Source organism: Sycon ciliatum, chromosome 10, assembly GCF_964019385.1.
Source record: "Sycon ciliatum chromosome 10, ocSycCili1.1, whole genome shotgun sequence".
NCBI lineage: Eukaryota > Metazoa > Porifera > Calcarea > Leucosolenida > Sycettidae > Sycon > Sycon ciliatum.
The window spans coordinates 2,525,765-2,553,764 of NC_088652.1; the positions used below are offsets into that span (position 1 = coordinate 2,525,765).

Sequence of the window (28,000 nt, forward strand, 5' to 3'; positions counted from 1 at the left end):
AATGATCACTTGCCTTAGTGCACATCTTGCGTACGGGAGTGTTCTTTGTCAATTTATTTCTCTCTTCATACATGTATGCCTGTGTTTCACCTGACGAGAAAGCTTGAAAGTATAGATGTGAAAGCTCTGGAGATGTTGACAAAGAGCCTGAAGTGTTTTCTTCTACTATAATATTCGCGGGATCCGCGTTAGCATCACTTGAATGTTCAGAAACACACAAGCTGTAGCCTTCGCTTCCGCAGGCCACCACTATACCTTTTCACCTTAGTGGCAGATGCAGACCTTACAAGTGTTTTCTTCTGCTTAGTATTATTGCATTCTTGTCTCCATGGAAACTGTCAAACTGTTCACATAAGTGTCTGTGTCAAATTCAAGCCCTCGCCATTGCTCGTATGCCGTTCTTGTTGTCATTTGGCCCTGTGTCGTTGCCGCCTCTTCTGCTCGTGGTTGGTGATGGTGCTGCTGCTGCTAGAGCCACCACTGCTGCTAGTGGTGCTGCTGCTGTTGCTAGAGCCACCACTGCTGCTAGTGGTGGTGCTGCTGCTAGAGCCACCACTGCTGCTAGTGGTGGTGCTGCTGTTGCTAGAGCCACCACTGCTGCTAGTGGTGCTGCTGCTGCTAGAGCCACCACTGCTGCTAGTGGTGCTGCTGCTAGAGCCACCACTGCTGCTAGTGGTGCTGCTGCTACTGCTAGAGCCACCACTGCTGCTAGTGGTGCTGCTGCTAGTGGTGCTGCTGCTACTGCTAGAGCCACCACTGCTGCTGCTGGTGGTGATGCTGCTAGAGCCACCACTGCTGCTGCTGGTGGTGATGCTTGCGTTCTCCCCACGGCTTCTAGTGTAAAACTGGGTCTTCCTTTTGTTTGTTTGGTTGCGTGTGCTGGCGTGGGTTCGTGTGAACCGTGTACGTGTGTGTGTGTGTGTGTGCGCGCGCGCGTGTGTGTGTGTGGGTGGATGTGTTATGCGCGTAGAAACAAGCTTGGCCCGTTCTGATGAGCGGTTTCGACATGATCGGTATTGCCCAGGTTAGTGAAAGTGCCCACTCTCCCCACCCCTTGATCGGCCTTGGCGGATAATGCCGGCAGAAAAATTGGCAGAATTCGGTACTTTTTCTGGTAGGTTTCATGCATGTTTGGTATGTGGATAAAGAAATGGAGCAGAATTCGAGGAATTGCCAGCCATAAGGTTTGTATGGTTCTGCCAATTTCACTGCTTTTCGAGCAGTATCCGCCACCTTTTCCAGCATTATCCGCCAAGGGCTACCCCTTGATGAGCACAACTTGTCACACTGCTAATAGTCACAGGTGGTAATGCTAGAGAGGATGGTGATGGATTCCAAGATGAAATGCCCGTGCGAGATGGGGGAGGTGGCGGAGGACGAGAACGACGAGCACGGAGAGGATAAGACGGAGGAGAACGAGAAGGAGGAAAACAAGGTGGCAAAGGGATCAACATGGCAGCGGCAAGTTGCTCATTTGCGGATAGCGACATGTCGGAATTGTGTGTACGAGCGTATATGGGACTTGGGGTGCGAGTGCGTGCATACATGAAATTGTGAACCTAACAGGATTGAACGTAACATGTGTGTGCATGTATGCATGTGTGGTTTGTTTTCTTTGTGTAGACTGGAACTGGCAAGACATTGGCCTTCCTTCTACCTGGCATGATCCACCTTGATCGACAGCCTTGGTGAGTTCTGCCATCTGCTGCGACAGTGTAGTGCCATCTGGCTGCAGTGCCATCTGGCTGGTGTAACGTTGTGTAATGTGATCTTGTGTAGCATGGTGTGATGTGGCACGATCTGGTGTGGCATGGTGTGGCATGGTGTGGTGTAATGTGATCTGGTGTGGCATGGTGTGGTCTGGTGTGGCATGATATGGTGTGGTGTGGCATGACACGGTGTGATCTGGTGTGTTCTGGTGCGGTGTGGTGTGGTGCGATCTGGTGTGTTCTGGTGTGATCTGGTGTGGCATGACGTGGTGTGGTGTAATGTGATCTTGTGTTGCATGATTTTATTTTTTTGATACAACATCTCCTGGCTCGCCGTAAGTCTGCCAATAGGTGAGAATGAAATGAAGGGTAGCAACCAACCACGGCTAACTAAAAGCTGCGTTTAGAATGAGAGGTGGTACGTTGTGGTGTGGTGCGATCTTGTGTGGTGTGATATGCTGTGGTCCAGTGCGATCAGGTGTGATGTGATGTTATGTGAAGTACACCTGATCTTATTGTCATTGTGGCTTTCCAGCAGCCGTTCCTCTAACCAGCCTTCTCTCTCTCTCTCTCTCTCTCTCTCTCTCTCTCTCTCTCTCTCTCTCTCTCTCTCTCTCTCTCTCTCTCTCTATCTATCTATCTATCTATCTCTCGTCTCTATCTCTATCTCTCGTCTCTATCTCTCTCTCTCGTCTCTATCTCTCTCTCTGTCTCTCTCTCTCTCTCTCTCTCTCTCTCTCTCTCCAGTTCTCGTCGTGACCGCAAAGGACCGTCCATGCTGGTGCTATCACCAACTCGTGAGCTGGCACTTCAGATTGAGGCTGAAGTCAAGAAATACGACTACCACCACATCAGATGGTGAGTGGGACAGCAGCTGCCACTGCAGCAGTGAATATGTATTCCCAACACACACACACACACACACACACACACACACACACACACACACACACACACACACACACACACACACACACACACACACACACACACACACACACACACACACACACATACACACACCTTGATCTTGCCCATTGCGTACGCAATGATAGCGAATGTCGGAAAGTTCAAGTGAGAACACGAGCGCAGAACTTGGCATGTCGTTTCAGGTCTCCTGGTCGACGAAATGGGCGTCCACAGACACATAGAAGAGGATCAGGAGCGGGCCGTGGCGGTGGGGTGCTACTCGCAACTCGTCTCCAGCCGGGACGATCTTGGCAACTCTCAAGCCAGGTGGTCACGCCGAGGTCCGCCAGGTCAGTCAACACCACATCTCGCCACCTCTTCTTCGGGCCGTGACGAGGACGGGGGGCAGGCAGCTCGCCGAACAGCAATTGCTTCGGTGCGCGTGAGTCGTCCATCCTGCCGACGTGACCCAGCCAACGAAGACGGTGGCGACGGATGATGCGGGTGATATCAGGGTCAACACCGAATGTAGCTGCTAATGTGGCCGTTGAGATCCGATCATCCCACTGTGGACGACGACCGATACCCACAATGGACCGAACACACTGATGGTGAAACGTGTTTAGCTTCTGGAGGTGGCCTGCCTTGGTGGTCTACGTCTCCGCACCATACAAGAGGGTCGTGAGGACGACAGCCTCATAGACACGCCTCTTGCTGCGAAGCGACATGGTCTGGTTATCAAAGACAGGAGCTCACTACACACACACACACACACACACACACACACACACACACACACACACACACACACACACACACACACACACACACACATACATACATACATACACACACACACACACACACAGGGCTGTTGCCAGGGGCGTAGCTGGTCCCCCTTTTAGGGGGGGGGGGGGGGGGGTGCACAGCCGCATATGTGTAGGACAGCTGGTGCATGTCATTCATGGTCATTATGTGCATGCTGAATAGTATTTAAAGAGAAAGAAACAATAAGTTACGAGTTCTGACTAACAGTCCACCAACGTACTGTATATCACCTTATTTTCGGTGTTGTAAAATTTCGGTAAAAGCCAACCCCTGACCTTTCGGTGTAAGGATAAATTCAGTATGCATGGCACCAAAAAAAAAAAAAAAAAACGCTCTTGCACTAATATCTCCGCCAAGGCCAAAAGGCTCCACATAATACCGGTACATGTTATGTATGTACAATGTACTACCGGTATACCAGTACATATACAAGTTGATTTTTTTTAATTTGACACTGATTTTCATGATTTTTACATATTTTTGGTATTTCGGAAAATTTAGGTGTAATGTTAAATTAGGTGATCCAGGACCAGTACCGAAGTTACCGAAATTTAAATTACACCGAAATAAAGGTGTTATACAGTAACAAGATATTATAGTCGGTGGTTCTTTAGTATGACAATAATAACGAGATATTACACAGTCAGATAGTGCGACAACAAGACATAAAACTGACAAGGATATTGAGACATTCAATGACCTGACACCTAGCTCCAACACATCTACGGAACGTGACTTTTCTTGTGACACACACGCAGGGCTGTTGCCAGGGGCGTAGCTGGTCCCCCTTTTAGGGGGGGGGGGGGGGGGGGGTGCACGGCCGCATATGTGTAGGACAGCTGGTGCATGTCATTCATGGTCATTATGTGCATGCTGAATAGTATTTAAAGAGAAAGAAACAATAAGTTACGAGTTCTGACTAACAGTCCACCAACGTAACAAGATATTATAGTCGGTGGTTCTTTAGTATGACAATAATAGCAAGATATTACACAGTCAGATAGTGCGAAAACAAGACATAAAACTGGCAAGGATATTGAGACATTCAATGACCTGACACCTAGCTCCAACACATCTATGGAGCGTGACTTTTCTTGTTTTTGCTTCCTGTTCCAGCTGTTGCATCTATGGTGGTGCTGATCGCCGTGCACAGGTGGAAACCGTCAAAGCTGGCGTGGAGATTGTCGTGGCAACGCCGGGACGTCTGTGCGACTTGCAGATGAACAATCTCCTGTCGCTGGAAAGTGTCACCTACCTGGTACGACTATATGTGCATGTCTGTGTGTGTGTCTGTGTGTTGGGGGGTGTCACAATGTAGGTCGGGATACACAAACAGAAGGTGCCTTCTGTTTGTGCTTGTGTGTGTGTGTGTGCACGTGTGTGTGTGTGTGTGCGCGCGCGCGTGTGTGTTTGTGCTTGTGTGTGTGTGTGTGGGGGGGGGGGGGGGGTGCATGCGGGCGGGCGTGTGTGCTTGAGTATTCCAGTGGCAAATTGAGCCCTCTACAGGCCATGGATGTAGTTGGGATATTTTGGCCACACAGATACTTCTCTATGCGCGGGCACAGATACTGACAAAATCCATGGATGGGTGGGTGAGGAGTGTACTGCGTAATACCAAGATCCGTTTTTCAGATCAGAGAAGTAGGTGTCCGCCGTAGGGCAGGTCGATAGCCCATTGCATTATTTTTGAATCTCTCTCCCGTTTTCCGAGGAGACCCGCGTGACCAGTTTTGGCAGTGAGCCAGTGCAAGTACAAGTATGTGTGTGTGTGCGTGTGCGTGCGTGTGTGCATGCAGGTCTTGGACGAAGCTGACCGCATGTTGGATATGGGCTTTGAGCATGACATTCGCAAGATCATGCTGGATATCCGTCCGGACAGACAGACAGTAATGACAAGGTAAGAACAGGAAAAAGAACACTTCGTAGGCGTTCGTTTTTGATCTACAGGTTTTGGTAGAAACTACTTCTTTCGGTAGGTGGAAATGCTTTACTGAGTCATTGCCTCTGCCTTCTAGTCAGGTTACAAACCTTTTTGTAGCTAGAACTCATGTTTGGATTTTCTTTAGGAACTTTTCTTCCTACTTTCGGTGAGGGCATCCCTTCATGAATGATCGGATTGGGCTTGGGCAATGGCGTCACAAGAAGGACGTCATTGTAACTTGTTATATGATTGTAACATGCTTGGCTTTTTGTATGTTGTGTGGATAGCTGAGTCTGATTCTTTGTGTACCTGCTTTGGTGTGGCGTTGTCTGTTTGTGTGTGCGTGTATGTTCTTGTGTGTGTGTGTGTGTGTGTGTGTGTGTGTGTGTGTGTGTGTGTGTTTGTGTGTGTGTTCTTGTGTGCGTATGTGTGTATGTGTGTTGTTTGGTTACACGACAGTGCAACTTGGCCCCCGGACGTACGTCGTCTGAGTGACAAGTATATGAAGGAACCCATACTTGTGCATGTCGGCTCCTTGGATTTGAGGGTAAGGTCTTCTTGCACTCATCACTTCTTACCACTTTAGGGCGCGTTCGAATTGTCCCTCTTTCACTTTTCGAAGAGTTTCGTTTTTCTGAAGAGGTGGCCTTGTTGGCCTCTTCAGAAAATACGAAACTCCTCGAAACTCCATAACCTCATCCGATGGGAGATGTGGATTAGTTCCAAAGAGTTTGGAATAGCTACGTCGAGATGGTCGATCTGATCGGGCGTTATTATTGCCATGACAATTCCACTGAAAACTCTAAAATGATAGAAACCGTTCTAATGGGACACGTCAACTATTTAAATCTCTTTAAAAAATATGTTCGAACAGTCGATGAAGACAATGCGAACGCTCCCTTAGTCGGACCTATTTCGTTGTCAACGTGTTTTGCCGCATTAGGCTGGTGTTGTTGTTCTTTTAGAGCTAAATCTCAGAATGCTTACAGTATTGCTGCCCTGTTGTATTGTGCGAAACCTCCCTGTGGTTTCTTGTCTCGGCGAAAACCTGGTATCACGTTCTACAACTATACGAAGTAGAGATAGCGACTCCGGCGATAGTACACACATTGAAAATCAGGCTTCTATTCAAAACCTTCACTAGTTTGAGGGAAAGAGACAAACGGGAAAAGTCCGAAGAAAAAATTGACTGTCACCACCAGGACTCGAACCTGGGACCCTCGCTTGTAGCTAGCGATGCTCTAACCACTGAGCTATGGTGTAGTCGTCACCCCAGCATAGACTGTTCAACATTTTCTTCAGACTTCGTAACTCACACTTCCTGTGAATCCACACAGGCGGGTGGGACGCAGCCCTCACTGTACCCACACACTTCACGTACACTCTAGCACGCGGGGAGCCCCAAGTCATAAAATCTTCACTAGTTTGAGGGAAAGAGACAAATGGGAAAAGTCTGAAGAAAAAATTGACTGACTATTCAAAACAGTCTTCTATATGAGACAAGCTTTAATACAAGACACTACGGTATCTAGTTATTGTGGTGGACAGTTACTCTTAACTCGTATCCATGTGTTCCTTTCCTTTTCTTTCTTGTCTTTGTTGTGTGCATCATGTGGTGTAGGCATGCAAGCTGGTCACTCAGGCCGTGGAGGTTCTAGATGAACAGACTAAGTATAAACGGGTACGCCGACCGTGCGTTCTTGCATGCGTCTCAGTACAGTCAGACCTCGCTTATCCGGTCCGCGTTTATCCGGATCCCTCGCCATCCGGTAGAAAATCGCTGGTCACCGATTTACAGCATGTGCCATGCACACATACAGTATGTGTGTTCGATTGTCCGGTTCCCTCGCCTATCCGGATATTTTGCGGAAAACGGATGTGTGCGGTTAAGCGATGTCTGACTGTACTGCCTCTCTAGCTTTCCCTGTGATTGCGTGCTGCGTTTTTGTCAGCGTTCTATCTTCCTATAGGGCGTGTCCGGAGCACGCGCTGTGTTGTGTGTGTGGTGCGTGTGCTGTGCATATAAGCACCAGTACCACTCAAGTTGGGGACGGAATGGCTGCATCGCAATCACCCCACCTTCCCTGGCTGAGGTCTATGGTCGTATTCCTGTGCTGACCAAGCTATGCCATACATACTCCATGAAAGGATGTGCTTGCAAGTGTTGCAATATTCCATACGCTTTCTTTGGCCAGTGCTGAGGATCAACCATGTAGTTATTTTGCAGATACAGCATCCACAGTGTCGCACGGGTACTCGTGATTGGTCCTGAATTCGTGTTACGCAGCATAGTGCAGAGATTTCTTATCCACTTCACTCCGCCCTGATCACAGGTCATCAAGACTCATCATAGAGACAGGATCCTCTGCAGGGGCGTCGGAAGTTAATTTTGTGTGGTACGGTCAGCCAGCTGAAGTACAATTTAACTCGTGGGGGAGGGGTGGCTCAGCCGAAAATTTTGGAATTTAGAACCCAACTCAGTGCATTTTATTGATTCACGGGGTACTTGGGGCAAAGAGTGGTACGGTCAATGCCGTAGTGACCGTAGCGTGTGCGACGCCCCTGCTCTGGCGTTAGACTACTCTGAACGGTGGCGTGATTTTGCTTCTCTGAAGTTTTATTGCTGTTGTGCTGGTGTTTGCTGTCGTTGTTGCCGTTGTGATTTTCCTTGTGCAGCTTCGGCACTTCTTGGAAACGGAGCTGGGCGAGGATGGACACGTCCTCATCTTCTGTGGCCGCAAGAACACGTAAGTGACATGACCACCAGTGCACCGTGGCCGAGTACCGCACTGTTGTCGGGGACGACTCAGCAGTTTAGTATTAGTACTAGACTGTTGTCAGGGACAACACAACAGTTTAGTTTTAGTACCAGACACTGTTGTCAGGGACAACACAGCAGTTTAGTATTAGTACCAGACTGTTGTCAGGGACAACACAGCAGTTTAGTGCTGTGCCTTCGAGTTTGCCATTGGATGCTATCCTCGCACAACAGAACAACTAGCCTTTTTCATGCACACATTGTTCTCCGTAGTACAGTTCTGGCCAGAGAAATCCAACCTCATGAATATTCTAGCGCCGGGGGGGGGGGGGGGGGGGAATCGCTACGTGACCCTACAGTCCATTCAGAAAAAGATGATATCCTAGCTTTTGGCCATAAATGGGTCAAAATTTGAGTTTTTGTCACAATATTTTTGTCAATCCCCCGTGGAATACTCTTCCAATTGTGTTTTTGAAGTCTATTTATCCAAAGAGCAAGCCATAACAAGAATAGGATTTCGGCCAGGTTTTGCCCCCAAAGCACTGAATTGGGGAAAAGCCATGAAAATCCAACCCCCGCACTCCACTTGCAGAACAGTACATTTGCGGTTCAAACCCCAGTTGAGGTGCCTTTTTGGACCCTTTTTCAAGTTTCGAATCTCGCGGCACTGGCAAAATCACCAAACACGGGAGCTCTCCAGAGCCAGCGCTCATCTTTTTCTGAATGGACTGTAGCAGAACACACAACACTGTGCGCACTTGAGCGCAGCGGCGCCACTTTATTCATGAGGTCAGGTTTCTCTGGCCAGGATTGTACTTACAACTATGGTGACTGTAAGGTGTGGAACAACTGGGGGGGGGGGTGTCAGCCTCCTAGACTACAGTCCATTCATTGGAAACTGGCACCCTAACTTTTTGGTGTCTCTCTCTGTCATTATAGTTGTAGATAGCGTGAAAACAACAGTACATCCTGCATTGTGTGACCCGTGCAATTACTCCTTGCCACATTTGAGGCCAGAAAAGTCCAAGAACAGGGAAATAGAAATTCAGCCAGGTTTTACAAAATTAGGACAGGTATGCCATGGCAAAATGTATGGAGAAGCAGATCCAAAACCCAGATTTTTGAGATTTATAGTGGGTTTTTGATCCTCAATTCGGCCCAAATCCGACTTTCAAAAGCCAGCGGGCCAGTTTCCGATGAATGGACTGTAGACCGTTACTTTTCTCATGTATTACAGTCTATGCACAGTTGAGTCACCGTGTATACATTGGTATGCTGTGCTTGGTGAACCCCAGCCTTCCCCTTCTTCGGCATCCGACAGTGCTGTTCCTGATTCTCGTAAACAGTTGTGACTGGCGATGTCCTGGCGGTTGTTCTGAACAATTTCATCGGAGACAAGAATGCAAAAACACTGTGAAAGAGGACACACACGTCAGGCTCTTCAACATTTTCTTGAGAATTTTCCCTGGTGTACTGTTCTGGGATTGGAATACCGTATTTCCCTGATTATAAGTCGCACTCGATTATGAGTCGCACCCCCATTTTCAGGTTTGAGCAATATCGTTTTGATATATTGACTTCAGTAGTAAGTCATGCTCGATTGTAAGTCGCACCCCCTTTTTTACCCTGAATTTTAGTGTAACAAGTTGAGACTTATAATCGGGGAAATACGGTAGTATTTTAGGGAGCTGTCGTTTCCTCGTGATCTGCACTACAGCTAATGCTGTGTGGGTGTTTCTTGTGTGCTTTCGTGTGAAGTGCTGATCACGTTGGGTCTGAGCTAGTCATCGACGGAATTGACTGCAACGCTCTCCATGGCGATCGGTGAGTACTCTAATACTATGTTGAATATTCTGTGTGTGATGCCGGTCTGTGATTACCGTCTGTCTGAAATAACACGCATCAAACATGACTTTGCTAGTGTATTGAGGTGTCCAAGACCCTAAGCGTAACTTGTGCTGTTCTTGCTTTGTAGCACCGGACCGAAATATTGATGACCAATAACTGAGCATCGGTACTGTCTACTGTGCGTGTGTGTGTGCACGCGTGTGTGCGCGCGTGTGTGTGTGTGTGTTTATATGTGTGTGTATATGTGTGTGTGCGTGTGTTTATGTGTGTGTGCGTGTGTTTATGTGTGTGTGTATGTGTGTGTGTGTGTTTGTGTGTTGGTGTCTTTGCCGCTATCTGCAGCGACCAGTATGACAGAGAGCAGGCTTTGGAAGACATCAAGACAGGTCGCGTGCGCGTTCTTGTTGCAACGGACGTCGCATCCAGAGGTCTGGATATTCCCGGAATCACGTAAGAATACGCCAGCGTTGAAACACCGGCCATCTTTTTGACATTCTTTATATTGAAATGTTCATCCTGACCTAGAATGGATTTGTAGATCTCTTCTACATGTGTGTGGCCATAACTAGCCACCACCACCACGTGCAAGAGTCCATAAACAAGAGTATGCAACTGTGACCTCTCTTTCCCTCTGGTTTAAAATGAACTTTCATCTGGAACTGGAGTTCTTGCGCCAAAATTAGAGATCGCGTAGGTACTGGAAAGAATCGAGCAGAAACGGATGGGCTCGTACGAGAAATTGTGGGTTTGCATGCCTGCTTTCAGAGCGTGATGAAGGCAAGTTACGTAATGAAGGCAGTACGCAACGCACTAACCCATAACCACAGTTGCATACTCTTGTTTATGCACTCTTGCCACGTGTCATAGACATCGTTCTGTCCTGATATGAATGGGTCGGGTGTGTGATGTCATCATTGCATCACCATTACGTCATCTATGTACGTAACCTCGCGAGATTCGCGAATACTTGACCAATCGCCTCATCGAAAGGTTGTAGCGTGTAAAATGCACTTCAGCTGGGGATTTCCCCATTTTCGCACGTGCCTACCCGGCCAGGTGCTATGACGCAATCAGGCTACGGGCAATCGGGCATCCCGACTTCTTTCCAAAAATCCCATCGCTCTGCGATAAAATCTGAGGGAATTGCATCGCGATGAGTATTTCGCTCGCAATTGACATGACACTGGCTTGTACGCTTGCTTCGCTCCCTGTACATTTACGTTGCCGCTCTTCATATCTACTGGAGATGTATTCCTTATGGATAGAGCTTTCCAGGAAGCCCAGGATTGTGAGAATCGACCTAGAAATGATGGAGTTATTCAACTTATTGTCAGAGAAATATGAGCAAGAACGGCGATTTCGCGTTTTCTTAAAAATAGTTCTAGGGCTTTTAAAAAGGGTTATTGGGGAAACATGTTTATGTGCATGTGCTTACTCGGAGGTTTTCATAACGTTCACAGCATAGCATTGTGCTGTCTGGAGTCCACCTACTGCTGTGATTTGTGTACATACCGTATTTCCCCGAATTTAAGTCGCACCTTTTTACACTAAAACTCAAGGGTAAAAAAGGGGTGCGAATTACAATCGAGCATGACTTACTACTGAAGTAAATACATCAAAAACAATATTGCTCAAACCTGAATATGGGGGTGCGACTTATAATCACGGAAATACGGTAATGCGATGAAATATTAGTTTTGATTGGTTGCTGATCTTTAGTTTCCTCTCTGTCGCTGCCGCTCCCGCTGTTGCTTTTGTTCTTGTAGTCACGTTGTGAATTACGACTTTCCACACAACATGGAAGACTACGTGCATCGCGTTGGACGCACAGGCAGAGCTGGGTGAGTGCACGCTAGCTGTTCGGTGCCACGTGAACTTTATCGTCGTCATGTCATGTTCGTATGCAGGGGCGGCGGACGTTCGTATGCAGGGGCGGCGGACATGCTACAGTCACTGCAGTATTGACCCTACCCAAGAGTACATAACCCCCAAGGTTTGCGACGGCAGAACTTCACATCACGTGATCAACCCGTACACATTATTTGCACTCTGTGCATGATAGATACAGGGTTGTACGCAGCCCAGCTTTGGGTACACCTCTCTTGTGGTCACTTTGCACTGTTTGCCAGTGTAACCTTTTGAACCATGTCACGTGATGTGAAGTTCTGCCGCCGCAGCACTGCATAGAGGTTGTGCAGGCAGTTGCACACTCTTGGGGGTTATGTAATCTTGCCGTACCACTGTTTGTCCTGGACTACACCACTGTCTGGCACCGAAGAACTGGGGGGTCAGGGTTCTAGCCTAGCCCGTTCTTATTTTTAGCGAACTCGGCAGTTTTATTCTTATTCGATGCTACAGTCTTTAATACATGTACATTTATGCAGAGTTATACGTCTGAGTGTACATTATAGTATAGATTTAATACGGTTTCTGTTTTTTCTGCGAAAATCCAGCCTAGACCGTTCTTCAAAATTGGTGAAATTCTAGCCTGGCCGTTCTTCAAAATAGGGGGAAATTCTAGCCTGGCCGTTCTTCAAAATAGGGGGAAATTCTAGCCTGGCCGTTCTTCAAAATAGGGGGAAATTCTAGCCTGGCCGTTCTTCAAAATAGGGGGAAATTCTAGCCTGGCCGTTCTTCAAAATTGGTGAAATTCTAGCCTGGCCGTTCTTCAAAATTGGTGAAATTCTAGCCTGGCCGTTCTTCAAAATTGGTGAAATTCTAGCCTGGCCGTTCTTCAAAATTTGGTGAAATTCTAGCCTGGCCGTTCTTCAAAATTGGTGAAATTCTAGCCTGGCCGTTCTTCGGCGCCCGACAGTGCTGTAGGTGATCTACCCTGTGAATCAACAAAACACACTGGTTTGGCTCGAAATTTCCAGAGAAGCCACCCCAACTCCACACGTTTTTGTTTGTACTGCATGTATCTTGACTGTATCACCCTAAAATACCTTGCGACTCCCCTGCGCCACATGTCTTGCCTTCTGGTGTGCACTCGCCGTGTGCTCGGGCTTGCTTTGAAGTTTGAACATCATCGGAACTTTCCATCAATCTTCATTACTGTAAAACATGGTATTTTCGGTGTAACTTTAATTTCGGTGATTTCGGCAGAGAAACCAGGCACCTAAATTTAAATTACCGTATTTTCCGGGGTATAAGCCGCACCGGGGTATAAGCCGCACCCCCCCTTTTTGAGGCAAAATATTGACTAAAAGTTGGTATTCGGAGTATAAGCCGCACCCACAAACCAAGATTATTCACACTCATTGAATGGCTTGTTGAGGCACACATCAAGTGGCTGAAGCTGGGATGTCAGACCACCAGGGATAACAGCAAGGTCGGTCCTTGTTTCACGAGCACGTCTTTTGAAGTTCTCTACTAGATGTGCACGAAACGAGTCAAAGACAAGGCAGCTTCGAACAGGGGTGCTCCCATGGCCACCTTGCCTTGCACACCAAACCTTATCCAGCCACATATGCATTCCAGCTTCATCCATCCAGCCTTTGGGGTGAACGTGGACAATGACATCAGAGTAGTAGTCAACGAGCGGGTTCTGGCGCAGGGGGCGCCCGAGTCCCAAAAAATGGGGTATTATTGAAAAATGGGGTACTAATAGTACCCCATTTTTGCGGTTTAAATTATTTTTGGCCCGGGTTTTTTGCGGATAAAAATATGTGCCAGGGGTGTCCCTACCTCAAAAAAAGGGGTATTATTGAAAATATGTATTGGGGTGTTATGCTCTACCCTAAACAATAAGGTAATATGGTGTCATGATTTGGAATTCCGCATGTATCATTAATTTTGATTTTTAGGGGTGGGTGTTATGTCCTGCCCTACATCATAATATTGCATTCCGATGTCTAAAATATTACTATTTCTAATGTCAATGTTATCTCACTTTTTCCAATTTTATATTAATCAGAACTCATAGTTTTGCAGTATTTTGACTTGTAATTTCAATTTTTCGGATCATTTTCCGGCTGAGACATGACGATAATAAGATAACAGCTTGCTCTCTACGAGCAAAGAGATACAACGAAAAGAGAGAGAGAGAGAGAGAGAGAGAGAGAGAGAGAGAGAGAGAGAGAGAGAGAGAGAGAGAGAGAGAGAGAGTCTAGTAATCAAAGATATCTACAGAAGGTACTACCCAGGAGCGCTTCCTGGAAACTTCGATGACAGGAGATGTGTCCGAAGCCTGAATCGTGACAATTGATTCATCCAGGTCATCATCGGCCTTGCGCTTCCGGCTTGCTATAGTATCGCACAAGACATCCGGCATCTTCTTATGATAACCTTCATCATCAATGTCGATCGTGCCGACACGCACAACAACACGGGTTATCCTCGTCGCCATGACTGAGAGGCGGACAGATTTCGTCGTCGCTTCCGTATCCCCGTCTCTTCGAAAGATCATACGCTCATTCAGATCCTTGATCACACGGATGAACTCCTGGGCTTCGATCTGGTCAGCATTTTCAAATGTCTCTTCGACATTGTCGAGAGCACCTGCAGCCTTCATCACATTGAATACAATGTGATGAAGGCCCCCTGCGCCAGAACCCGCTCGTTGACTACTACTCATCAGGCGGCACTGCATCCTTTGGCATAGTCTTTCGTTTGAAAATGACAAATGGCCGTAACTTTGTCCCATCGGCAAGGCATGCTAAAGGCACAGTAAAGTGCTCTCGTTCGTGCCCTGTCATTTTGATGTGAATAGTCTTCGCTCCGATTTTGTCGATAGTGCGGGACAAGGGCATGTCGAAGTTCAGAGGCGTTCCATCCATATTGCCAATCTGATCTAGCGGATACTTGTTCTGTTCTCTCAACCTGATGACGTTGCGCTGAAAGGACAGAATCTTCTCCTCAAACTCGTCCGGCAGTCGCTGGCACAGGTGAGTCTTCGCCCGGATAACAAGGCTTTGTCGCTTCATGAAACGATAGCACCAACTAACAGTTGCGTTGAAACTTACGGCGTTCATCTCCTTTGCGAAGACTTTCGCTTTTAGGCGAATCCTTGTGCCACTCAATCCAATCCCATCTGGTCGATTTTCTCAATCCATTCGAAAACCTTACGCTCAAGTTCATTCCGTCGTGGCTCGGGTCCAGCATGTAGCGATTTGGACGCGACTTTCTTCTTCGACAGCTAGACTTTCTGTTTCTGCCACCTACGAACCATCGACTCATCGATGTCGAAGTGTCTCGCGCAGGCCCGATTTCCATGCGCTTCGGCGAAGAGCACAGCGCGTATCTTCTCCTTTACGGTGTATGTTGTCCGCCGCGGCATGGTCAACTCCAGGACACCATCGAAGTACCGGCAAGAATAGCTAAAGAAACGAAATAATCTGAACGACTGAAAGACGAATTGAAATGTTTGGAAACAAACATTTGTTCCATTACAGCTATGTACCAGGCCAGGGAGTACCCTGTTCACAACAGGGAAAGATTCCAGCCGACCCTATTTATACACAAAAAGTAGTATTATCGTATCGCTGTATACTAGGATGTGTGGAAACCGGCACTTGCAGTACACAAAATAGTCCCCGTATACGCGTACCGTATGGTGTAGCCCGCGCACTAAAACTAGTAAAAGTGCCGGGATAGCAACACAGGCGCGAAGCTGAGTCGAATGATAAGTCACATGACGTCAGCATGCATACTGATGTATGCTAAGCATTCATCCGCGCAAGCATATTCGGTGTATAAGCCGCAGGGGCGATTTTGGTCCGATTTTTAGCGGGAAAAAAGTGCGGCTTATACCCCGGAAAATACGGTACACCTAAAAGACACAAGCGTATGCACTGTATGTGAAGGGAAAGCTGGTCACCTAATTCTAAATTACACCTGAAACCTGGCAGGTCCCTGGCACCGAAATGTTAATGCACCTAGAATTTCATGTTTTACAGTATGTCCGAAGCCCAGACTCCTACACTACCTGCCTATCGGCTATCACTTGTCCAGACTCCTACACTACCTGCCTATCTGCTATCACTTGTCCAGACTCTACACTACCTGCCTATCTGCTATCACTTGTCGTTGTGATTGCACTCTAAGTCTCTTGTTTGTTGTTTGTTGTTGTTGTGTCACGTGGAACCCCTGCAGTCGCACTGGCATATCACTGACGTTTATGACACGCGAGAACTGGCGCCAGGCGAGTGATCTTATCGTAATACTGGAAGAAGCCGGACAGGTAGGGATATTGTGTGTGGATTGTGCGTGTGTGTGCGTGTGTGTGTGTGGGTGTGTGTGTGTGTGTGTATCTGTGCGTCTGTACGGGAGGGGGGGGGGGGTACTGGTGTATGCACCCTGGTGGTGTATGCGAGCTCCGTACGAGAACATTCTAAATTTAACTTTAGTACGCCATGGTTCTCACACAGCATAGACGTCTTTTATGTTTGTACAGCTAGCTCAATTGCTATCTCTCTGTCTGTCTTTCTTTCTTTCTCTCTCTCTATCTCTCTATCTCTATCTCTCTCTCTCTCTCTCTCTCTCTCTCTCTCTCTCTCTCTCTCTCTCTCTCTCTCTCTCTCAGGTGGTACCGGAGGAGGTCGTGGAGATGGCTCAGCGATTCGAAGAGTACAAGGCTCGCACCGGTGATGACGGCAAGAGACCTCGTCGCGGAGGACGCGGTGGTGGAGGAGGACGCGGTGGTGGAGGGGGCCGTGGTGGAGGAGGACGCGGTGGCGGCGGTAATGGTGGAGGTCGTAGCTATGGCGATCGCAATGGTAGTGGAGGCTATCGTGGCGGTGGAGGAGGCCGTGGTGGAGGCCGTTTTGATGAGGGCGGTTTCAGCTTTGCCTGAAACAACGAACAACATAATATGGAAGCATTGTTTTCATTCGGTGTTCCGAGTCGTCAAGCCGGGTTGCTCCCGAGATTCCTATCGTGATGACGCTTCTCTGCACCCGACACTGCCAACGAAGAGAAGATCTGCCCTTCTGTGTTAGAGCAGTGTGTGTGTGTCTGTACATGTCGTGTCTTGCCGCGTTGAGCCGTGTGTGCCGCATGCTCTCGTGTGCCTTGTTTTCAACTGAGTTCTCTACCCGTGTACATACTGCTGCAATCAAGTACTCTCTTCTGCTGGTCTTGGACTGACCATGCCGTTTTGCAAGCTGCTGTAAATATTGTATTATATAATTGTGTGTGTGTGTGCACTTAGGTTGTCACTGATAGCGGTGACACGGTGCCTGCGTGATGGCAATGGTCATGATTATCTATCCCGCCGTGACCTGTGTAGTCCAATGCGATGTGTGCTAACTTAGCACGTTGTGTACGTATCCAATGTCTTTGTGCCGTTGCCTGTGTGGCAGTTCCAAGTTGTCATTGAGTTCTTGACGGCAAACGCCCTTGTTCCAATCTTGCTTGCCTTTCTTTTGTTTACTGCTCCGCTCCTCCTTCTCATGACCGACATATTATCTCCTGCTCTCATTGATTATTCCATTCCCTGTTTTGACTGAAAGCAGACGTTTTCAGTCCGGTGATTCTCTCGTGTTGAGTTTTTAGCCAATGGCCCTGTTTCTTGCTCTAGCGCTCACGGGCTCAATGCAGTTCTTTCTTAGGCGGCCTTTCGCAGCTTTCAATGGTTTATTCCTTGCGCTTCAGACCATGATTCGTAATTCAGAGCAGGGTTTGGCCTCCTGTACTGTGCTGCGCTCCACTTGCAGTGTCGTTTTGACTGTGTGTGTGTGTGTCGGTGGGGGTTGAAGCTGCAGCTGACGAGCGTCGGCTGAGTACGAGCGCGGATGTACGTGGCCACTTTCAATGCCTTGGACACTAGCACCGCCTCGATCGCATTCTGAACGGTGTCCTGAACGGAAGCAGCTTAAGACGACAGGTATGTCGTGTCGGCGCCGGTTGCTAGGGAAGTAGATGTCGATAGGCTTTCGAAATAATTAATTGGCTGTCGTCAGGGTTACTACAATGACACGACCGCTGATGGGAGAACTGGTAACTATGCTGGCACTGCTTAGAGTCAGCAATGCACACTCGCTCATTTCTCATGTGCCTTCAGAGTTCAGGCTCATTTCAGAGAAACAGTAGATCAACAATATTGTGTTAATAATACATGTACATGTATGTGCATTGCCTTTTGCGTGCAGTGAAATGATGGAGAATGCCTTCATTGAACAGGCTACAGGTCTGCTCTCGATATAACAACTCTCACTTGTACATAAACCTCGCTAGTACTGTACTTGGACTTTGTCAAGGTGTGGTTCACACGGTACGGTTACGAAAAGTTATGGCATCTTTGGGAAAGGGCTAACATCCAGTGCATTCGCAGATTTGCGTGTTTCTCTCGCGACGGTCGCATATAATCATTAATTTTTTTTTTTTTTTTGGTGTCGATATAACAGCCTCTTTTACGGGCAACAAAACACAATTTGCCAATCATTAATAATGGTACATGGTGTGTTTATGATCATCATTGTTTCTACTGTAGTGGCCTGCACATGGACATGTACAGTATCTATAGGCCTTATGCACATTGTACAGATGCACGAAATCCCGTATAATCTTGTAGAATCCCGTAGACCCGGTTGGGTGTTGAATGTGCAGGACCCTATTGTCTTTACTGCTATTTCCACTATGAAATGGGCAATGAAGGCATTTCATACGAAATCTTTTTCCGGCAGAGATCTAGCTAGTTGTTAGTTCAATCCCAAAGTGAAGAAGGCTTGAAAAGTGATCGTTTGCCATGAATTGTGAGGCTAAATGGGTCAAACGCGCATGTATAGCACACAATGAACACCCAACCGGGTATGTACACACCTTCGGCCATAGTACAGAACTTCGTACATCTGTACAATGTGCATAAGGACTATTGTTGGGCAACGCGTTTCCTGGTCTGACACGCCTTACGTACCACGTAGCCTCATAGCCAGTCATGCCTCATGGTAGAGGAAGAGGGAAGCAATGTGTATGTTGGGGGGGGGGGACATGTGTGTATGTCGGAGGGGGGGGGGGGGGGGGTACGTGTGTGAATGTCGAGAGGGGGTACTTGTGTGTGTCGGGGGGGGGGGGGGGGGGGGATGGCTGGTTTATGTAATGCACGAAACCAGTCTCATGCGCACTGTGGCTGCCAGAAGTACTCTTGCGGATGTAACTAACTCTTTCTAGCTACTAGCTACTGGCCACCAAGAATACCAGTAGGCAGTACTTTCTATAAACTGGACATGGCTTCATGCTACCCTGTCATGTATGTAGTAAGTTTAAAAAAAAAGTAAAGTATCGTATCCGTTCCCGAAGGGAACTCATAACGGGGCCGCCGACTCCCGCTAAACCCTAGCTAGCACCTGCTAAACCCTAGCCAACACCCGGTAAACCGTCGCCGCAATGTAATGCAATGTACTGGAGCATTGATACAAATAAGAAGCACGGTCTCACTGATGATAGTAGCACAGGCTCTAATAGTATCGCCAAGAGTATAACCCCCCAAGAGTGTGCAACTCCCGATACCCTTTTTTAATATGGGGTACGCCGACGGCAAAAACTCACATCACGTGGTGCAGTGTGGCAGTTGTACGTTTCCAGCCCGTTTTTAGCGAGCAGCGGAGTAATAAAAAAGCACTCTCTGACAGAAACTCACGGCAGGTATGCAAATCCCCAGCATGATCATGGCAGATATTCGGATTGCGTGCACGCTATCCGTCTGTTTTCAGTACGAACGTATCTGAGACACTTGATGTGAGTTTCGCCGTCGGAGCTGAGACCCCATATGCAGAGTTGCACACTCTTGGGGGGTTATACTCTTGGTAGCACAGTGACTGAAACAATAGGAACCCCTGGGCTGCTGGGCTCTTATTAGAGAAAATAATTATGGTAGACCCTAATAGATGCCTCAACTCGCTCAAGGTCATCACAAACCCATAACCATTAACGGTTCTACAACTTCATTGCTTTGCTCCCCCCCCCCCACAAAAAAGTTTTGTTAAGATCTTTGGATCGCAACCAGACGTGTAGCAACGCAGTTGGAGGTGGTCCGGGCGGATGGGGGGTCCGAGGGTCTCCCGCGGGGACATTTGGAAGTAAGGGTACAAAATCCTGCATTCTGGGCACCTTCGTGTTAAAAAAAAGTGGTCCAGGCCAAAGCCGGACCGGCTGCTACGTCCCTGCCAACTAGAAGGCGCTGTGCAGAGTATCATGATGGGGCTATGGGTGCTTTCGATCACACAGTCACACGTTCCGAACCCAGGTTTCAAATGAACCGAATGAACGGATTGCGACCATGTAAACAAACGACTACACGAAAACATTGTAAAAGAGAACCACGTGGGATCCCGTACACCCTCGCGCATGCACGTGGACCTAGCACGGCGTGTACATGTACGTCGAGTGCGTAAATTCTGGCGAGAGAATTAGCAATTCCCTCTCTTCAAAATTGACAGAATTGGATTTCGTCGATTCTGACGACGGAATTTGTGTAATCGAACGGTGCATGCACCATAACGAATGATAATTATTCTAGAATTGACCGAAATGTGTGTAATCGAACGCGCCCAGTGATTGTAATGATCTGATGACTGTTCGACGTGGACCATGTACCATTAATCATTGCTCTGCTATTACCATGATTACCAGTGTTACGGCTGCACATCATGGTAGTACATCTGATACATAACATTATCATGCGAGCATGCATGAATGTAGGGTTACGAAATATTTTTTTAGACTTCGTGCATGCCATGCATGATGTGGATGATCTAATTTGGCACGCAAGCGAGTGGTACTGTCGGCAGTCTCTACCTGAATTCCGCCATTGGGCGTTTGCTGGGGCCGGGGCGAGCCTGGTGTTGTAGCCAAAGTTTGTGCCGACCTCCACGTCATGACGTCAGTGGCGAACCAACCACAGTTTACCGCACCCTGCATGCACGCCTCGCTGGTCTCAGTATTCAATACTTTCGGTCGTCACTCGTGGGTGGCTGAATTAGTGAATGCCTCTGCGGCGAGATGGTAGGTCTTTCCGCTCGCTCGCCTCGATCGCTTCTGCCCAATATTTTTCATCTTGGTGGAGAGGTCTTCTCCTTACGCTCCAGGTCTGCACAATACTCCATCAGTATAGAAATACCCAAAATTACCGGTAATAGCTTGATAAATATTACATAAGGGGCCGTCCGTAAATATCGATGTTTTTTTAGAGACGATATTGGTGCGTCTGGGGGGGAGGGGGTTTGAGCCATGTGCGTCTTTTCGAGCATCAGAAAAATATCGATGTAAATATCTGAAGTTTCGCCGATCCCTGCACGCGGACGTCTAAATGGCTATACAAGAAATGTGAAACCAGCTTCCGTTCGCGGAGCTAAAACTCGCGACACAAGAACAAAATCAAAAATTGGAAGCTGTACGCCCATGGCGAATTTCAAGAGCAAAAGAATGAGCTATTGATTGTGGAAATCGGCCGAACGATGCCTGCGGGAGACCTTTTTCAAGACGTAGAGGCAGTGCGAACAAACACGGACGAACTCCACAAGAGTTTCCAGTCTTCACTGTCTGAACAAGGATTTGAAAAAATTCAAGCCCGAGCGTAGCCGCTTTGGCTACACCAGTACACGATGGCTGAGCACTGCAGCGCCAACCCGGTTCGCTCCCCCCAGGCGATGCAGCGTGAGTGCGGCGGGATTTTCACGCCTACACCGGACCCTCAACATCCTGGGCACTTCATGAGCATCCAAAAATATTGATTCCATGATCTAGATGTACATGTGCGTCTTCTGGGGGGAGGGAGGGGGGTCAAGGGAGAGAAGCACCAATATCGTCTCTAAAAAAACATCGATATTTACGGACGGCCCCTAATAGAGTGTAGAAGTGTAGTGTTTGAGAGCACACCACGGATATACTCCTAATCCAAGACTGAAAACAGATAGAGTGACATGCATGCACGTCGAAAAGGTCTAGCCTGATAAAAGCAGTCTGACTGTACTCGAGGCATCGGGCAAGGCCAGCTGCTCAGAAGAGGCAGCCATTCAATGATTCAAGCCATTCAAACTACTTGAAAGGGGCAGTCGATCCCAGGCTTCGATCGAAAGCAGAAAAATCCATACAGAACAAAAAGGAGAAGTGCACTGCACGTACCCTAGTCCCTACTAAGAACACAACAAAGCTGACAGGATCGCTTTTCTGAACAATCGCAGTGTGCACGTGAGGGAGGCAAAAAGCGCCGAAAATGCTTGACGCCTTGCCAGCGCCGTCCAACTCTCACGTGTTTCACGGACTCTGCACTGCGCACTGCGCTCCATGTGTTGTGCTACATCAGACTGGTGCACTGATGATGCGGGTTGTTTGTTGGCCGGGGGTCCATCCCGTTTTTGAAGCATTCTGCCTGCTACACGGTAGATTTACCCTGATATGACCTTGCCTGTCGACATGTCCCTCCTGATATGAAACGAAACGAGAATGACTGTGTCGCTGAGAGCTAGTGCTACGATTTTTATCTGATCCTTTCTTCGAGTGAAAGACAAAGCTGCAGTGAGTGGCAGTCAGGCGGCAGTACTTGTAGTGCTGACCATTCGCGCACAATCTTGTTCTGTCCTCTCCCGGAAAGACCGCGCGCGTGGCCTCACTGCTCACTACTGCAGCTCAGCTGTTTTATTGCGAACTGAGCAGGTCGTGTAGCGAGTGTGCAGACTCAGCGATCAGCTGCTGCTGCGTGGTGAGTGGACGGACGGCATGCGACAGGTACCTCACTCAGTCGAGCGCTGAAGCTGCAAAAAGGTAGTCGTGAAATCGTCATATCCTGCTGAGTGCTGTGAGGAAGGAACAGGATTTTACTTAGTTTGGGCACCTGATTTAGTAGTACTAGTAGTATAGTTGACTGCGCCCTGATTTCAGCGTCGTGTAAATACCGCTCTGCTGACGGTTCGGCGTTGTGGCCGTCACTTGGGTGAGTTGAACTAACTCAGTTGAAGTCGAATCACTGCGCTCCACGGATTGAGCATGGAGACTAGGTACGGTGAAGATCGCCCAGGTCCCTCGTCGTCCTCCGACTCTGTTTCTCCGCTCAGCAGGCGCAAAGGACCTCTGGCACCTGTGTTGTTGCCTGGCAGTCAGCGGAACCCCCGCTATCGCGCTGGCGCACTTGGCAACAGTCTGCCGCCATTGGACGAACCCCCAGCAGTGGAGCTGCGACTCCCGAGCATCACAAACAACACCGAGAAAACAACGCAGCCTCTACGTCCAGCACCCTTACGACCAGGTGTCAGCAGCGGCGATGCTAACGAAGGTCGATGCTCGCCACTAGCGGACGTGGATCGAATCGAGCGATGTCCGTCACCGCTGCTAACTCAGCGGAGAAAATCGCTCTCTCCGGCGAAACGTAGCGGCGGTGGCGGAGCGTCGTCGCGCCTTCAGCGCTCGCCGGAGCCCATACGACGCATCGCGAGTGCAGAGTCATCCAGCAACGATGACATCCCCTCGATCTACTTAGGCAGCGCCACTAGTACAAATGGGTCTGTGTCTTCATCCTCGTCCGCTGAGTATCTGAGTGAGTCGTACCCACACCAGACAACTAGCAGCATGTTTAGAGCGAGTAGAAGTGGCTCAAGCTCCACATCGTCGCACATCACCAGCCTGCGAGACTTCTCCTCGCTGAGCCGTTCCCTACCGTCACTAACGGAGGAGGAATCGCCACGACGCACCTCGGCCCCGGCCATCCATTCGTCATCACTCCTCGGAGCACGCCTGCCACGCAGCGGCTCGTTCGAGAGCGAGCTATCGTCGCACCATGGCGACTCGCGTCTCGGCCGGCATCGTCACCATAGCAACCCGTCGGCGATGGCATCCAAGTCGCTGGCCGGCAGCATGGCAAGCCCGATGACGTCGCGGCGTCGGCCTCGGCAACCGTCGTCACCAACACCTCTCAGTGAGTATGGTGTCCTTTGCGCTGTATCGCGTTGCATTGTATTGTGTGTCGGGGGGGGGGGGGGGGGGGGGGGGGTCCAGTCGGCCCTCATCGTCCAGTTCACATGCTAGGTGAGTTGGCGATGGTAGATTGTAGATTGTCGGGTTTCCTTGCCGTGATGTGTGCCGCATCGTGCTCGTTTTTATTTTTCGAAAACGGTGGGGCACAAGTTATGTGTTAGAGCAGTGCTCAAGCTCACTGCCTAGCCGTGGAATGTCTCAGTACTCCTTGTCAGTCTGGTGCTACCCTGTGCACGTCTGACTGTTCAAAACCTGGTTTAGTTGGAGGACGCTAAGGGCCCGGTCACATATGCACTGGGGTTCTGCTTCGGCGGCGAGGTTCCGCGGCAGCGAGCCTGGTGTCGCTCCAGCGGAACCACGTGTGTATGGTCACACATACAAACAGGGCAAACTCCTCCTTCGGCTGAAAATGAGAGTAAAGTTGACTATGGTGCATACGGTACGGAGAATAGACGAGGTCAATGACCATCTTGCACATAGTTGTGTTGCATGGACATGATACGCATACAAATTTCTCGTAGCAAGTCCATATACAGCAGATCGTGGTGTTTTCCGCGGAAGCGAAACCGCAGAAGCGAGAGTTTCGCTCCCAAAATGTTGGAGGCAGTGGATTTGAATGTCCGTTGGAGCCATAGTTCTGCTTCTTGCAGTTGCCACGGTATTTTCCGCTCCTGCGGCGTCGCTTCATCGGATCCCCTACTTTTTGAGTGCATGTGTGACCGGGCCCTAACGCATAACTTGTGACCCACCGCTCGCCTTGTGTAACATATTTTCCTTTGGCTCACCATATCAGTTTGTGTAGATGTACTTTGTGTTTGCTGTGCGCACGTGGAACTCGAGCATACTAGTACTTACATTCATGGTACTTTCATGGGTGTATACTGTACAGGCAGAAAATTTCGTCGGTCAATAATTTCGTCCAACTCCAAAGAAAGGGATTTCGTCCGGTTGAAAATTTAGTCCATGGACTATAACAGTGTATTGAAACGCTGGACAAATCGACATTCGTCTGGCATTTAATTTAGTCCTAAAGCTCCTTGGACGAAAAAGACGAAATTAAATTCCAAATGAATATTTCTGCTTGTACAGTACATGCATTCATGGGCACACCCATGAATGCATGTACTGTACAAGTGCAGCAACAGTCACTGCTCTCAAACATGCACACAAACATATTCAAGCAACCACGGACGCATGGACACGCACACACACAGACGCTCTTGTGTGCACATACATACTCACACCTTCGCACGCACTCACGCACACGTACGCACACCACCACCACCACCACGTACGGCCGTCGCAAGAGAAGCATGCAAATCTGCAAATGCACTGGATGTGCACCCACAAATGTTCTCCTAGCGGACAAGATCTGAAATATACAGATCAAGACTAGTGCCTGATCATTGCCTTATCCACAAAACTGGCGAAACCACTGATGTGCGAATCGACCCTCAATGCACACCTGGTCTACACCATGCACACACACACACACCACGCCACATACACATGCGTGCGCATGAGCACACACACACACACATACGCACACACACACACACACACACACACACACACGCGCGCGCGCGCGCACACACACACACACACACACAGAATCAAAACTACACGACTGTAGTTTACTCAAGAGCCTTTTGCTGTTCACCCAGCAAGTGATTCACCGTGTTACACGCCATGTGCAGTGACTGGCCGGCAGTATGCATGTACATGTACCGCATTTCCCTGATTATAAGGCGCGCTCGATTATACGTCGCACCCCCATCTTCACGTTTGAGCCAACTTATTTCAGTATAATATTTGCAAAGAAGAGGGTGCCACACCCGATTGTTACTAGCACCCTCTTCTTTGCTTTTGAAGTGTAGTGTAAAAATGTGCAACTTATATTCTGTGAAATCCGGTATATGTGTGTGTGTGTGTGTGTGTGTGTGTGTGTGTGTGTGTGTGTGTGTGTGTGTGTGTGTGTGGTGTGTGTGTGTGTTTGTGCGTGCGTGCGCGCATATCTGTGCGTGTGTGTGTGTGTGTGTGTGCACGCATGTTGATATGTTGCTGTCTGCAGGTCTTGGAGACCTGTCACCAGACATGGCTGCAGGAATGCTCTACTCCAGGGAGTGTGCTACGTCCTCACGACGACGGAGCAAAACGGTAAGCCGGCTGTTGTATATGCAAGTTGTAATATATCTACTACACAGGTTGGCTACTGTATTGCGCATGCTCGGATTGGTCTGTTGTTGTTTTACCAGACCAAGAAGTAATCAGTCCTGGTGTTTGTCAGTGCCTGTCAGGATGTAAGATAATGTACAGTCAACTTTGCGTAGAACGACACTCGGCAGCGGGGCATCAGAATAGCGTCCTTAGTCGCGAAGTGTCCGTTAACCCGAAGTCTCATTATATGTATTACAGTTAAAACAATAGGAGGACAGAGGAAGTGTTTTTACTTTCTCTGTCCTCCTATTGTTTGAACCAGCTCTACCTCTCGTCTCGGTATTGAGCACTCTCTTGGACAGCCTGGAACCTCTCTGTTTTATATGTATTACAGTTAGATTGGACTTTGCTCTGGGCATGGACATTCTGTGGGTATTCGCGAATTGTCAATTACACCCGCAGTCATTAGTAGCCAAGTTCACTGTACCTGTATATCAGTGCGCAAGGGGATATCAGCATAACACCGCGCTGGGCAAATTCCGTGCGTTTTTCACTGTCTCCCTTCATGTTCCACATGTGGCGGGCACACCGGCTCTGTGCTCTTTCGCCAACACTGTCATGGGCGAAAAGGGGTCTTTCCCTGTGTGGCGAGCCGAATGGAATTAGTAGCTGTGAGTTCACCTTTATGGGCACATCAAGAGTACATGAAAACCAGAGTGTGCAGCTTGGGGCATTTTCCACTATGGGTGTCTGTCACGGCGGAATTCCGTGATTACATCATATTTGGCGCAGATTTGAGGCGGGAAGTGGCGTAGTGCGTACAACTGAGCTGCAGTTGTGCAGAAAGAGACCTGCTTGAATCCTGCTTGTACGCACTACATCACTAAAATGATGTAATCACGGAATTCCGCCGTGACAGCAACCCATCCGAGCTGCACACTCTGGTGTTCATGTACTCTTGGCGCACAGAGGTGACGTACAGTAAACACTGCTCTAACCGGACGCCCTTAGGGCAGCGCAGGCGGCTGTAGTATGACAGGATTCCGCTTGATCCGGGGATAACCATAACATCCACAGCACCTTGTTGCATGACATTTTTCCGGTCAGTACGAGGACCCCTGGAGGAATCGATGGTGGATGCTATTGCCGAAAATCACCCACCGGCAGATGCAACATCAGTCCTTTCCACCAGAACCAGTCCTACGTACTCCCTAGACGGCGGACCATTACAGGTTGTGTCCACCATTACACGTCTGCGTTTCCTGTTTGACTCAAGGCTAACGTTTCTGAATCATTTCAAATCTGTGCTCTCGATTATTCCGACAACGTGTGAATCTGTTATGTTATAATGTCAAGTCGTCTAACAACAAAAGCACTCATGATCTTATACAAAGGGTACGTGAGACCGATGGTGGAATATGCAGCAGCGTATGGTCGTTTCGTCTTACAGCAAAGCATACAGAAATGTACTGCAAAGGACCAGACCAGCTCTTTTAAACAGTACTTCTTCTGTCGATTTCTGATCTCGTTTGCCTCAAGTTATTTGCATGATCAACGAGAAGGCTTCCTGCTGGGAGTCCCAGTGGCAGGACTGAAACTGAGAAGATGATGTGTGAGATTGCAACACTAAACACGACTGATGACACAGCATGGGGCTGTGCTCCCAAACACAAGCAAAACAAAATGGACAAAGCAAATTCAATACAAACATGAACACGATAAACAACAGACGCACAGCAGGGACGCAAGAGATGGTACCTTATCTTGCGAGATGTGGGCTGCCGACGACACGGCAAGAGTGTGTGAGAGCCGTGCAAACCAGCAATGCAAGAACGCAGCAGAGCAACCGAAATCCTGCACTGGATGAAAACCATGAGAGAATGCTAGCTAATCAGTGGGATACTGCTGATGGCAATGCCAGTAAAACAGTACCGTCCTGCTACTTATGAATTAAACGTATACATA

The 28,000-nt window shown here is 48.5% G+C and overlaps 2 protein-coding genes across 2 annotated transcripts; both read left to right on the forward strand.

Annotated features, from left to right (window-relative positions):
• Positions 1 to 940: 940 nt before the first annotated feature.
• LOC135826493 (probable ATP-dependent RNA helicase DDX43) lies at positions 941 to 17,621 on the forward strand. The gene is made up of 13 exons (XM_065339103.1): positions 941 to 1,024; positions 1,624 to 1,688; positions 2,457 to 2,567; positions 4,563 to 4,704; positions 5,243 to 5,343; positions 5,827 to 5,914; positions 6,989 to 7,048; positions 8,044 to 8,114; positions 9,884 to 9,949; positions 10,316 to 10,423; positions 11,740 to 11,814; positions 16,067 to 16,154; positions 16,497 to 17,621. Exons 1-13 carry the CDS (start codon positions 992 to 994, stop codon positions 16,764 to 16,766), a joined length of 1,278 nt encoding a protein of 425 aa, XP_065195175.1. The 5' UTR covers positions 941 to 991; the 3' UTR covers positions 16,767 to 17,621.
• Positions 17,622 to 22,210: 4,589 nt separating this feature from the next.
• Positions 22,211 to 26,787, forward strand: LOC135825814 (uncharacterized). Its single transcript, XM_065338439.1, has 2 exons — positions 22,211 to 23,819; positions 25,950 to 26,787. Exons 1-2 carry the CDS (start codon positions 22,895 to 22,897, stop codon positions 26,180 to 26,182), a joined length of 1,158 nt encoding a protein of 385 aa, XP_065194511.1. The 5' UTR covers positions 22,211 to 22,894; the 3' UTR covers positions 26,183 to 26,787.
• The last annotated feature ends 1,213 nt before the right edge of the window (positions 26,788 to 28,000 follow it).

What these genes read in the sequence shown, in the direction of transcription:
- LOC135825814 (XM_065338439.1), top strand. Translation starts at nt 22,895, where the DNA reads ATGGAGACTAGGTACGGTGAAGATCGCCCAGGTCCCTCGTCGTCCTCC. An exon ending in GTCGTCACCAACACCTCTCA is followed by an intron (nt 23,820 to 25,949) that starts GTGAGTATGGTG and finishes TGCTGTCTGCAG; the next exon opens with GTCTTGGAGACCTGTCACCA.
- LOC135826493 (XM_065339103.1), top strand. Translation starts at nt 992, where the DNA reads ATGAGCGGTTTCGACATGATCGGTATTGCCCAG. An exon ending in GACTACCACCACATCAGATG is followed by an intron (nt 2,568 to 4,562) that starts GTGAGTGGGACA and finishes TTCCTGTTCCAG; the next exon opens with CTGTTGCATCTATGGTGGTG. An exon ending in AACGCTCTCCATGGCGATCG is followed by an intron (nt 9,950 to 10,315) that starts GTGAGTACTCTA and finishes CGCTATCTGCAG; the next exon opens with CGACCAGTATGACAGAGAGC.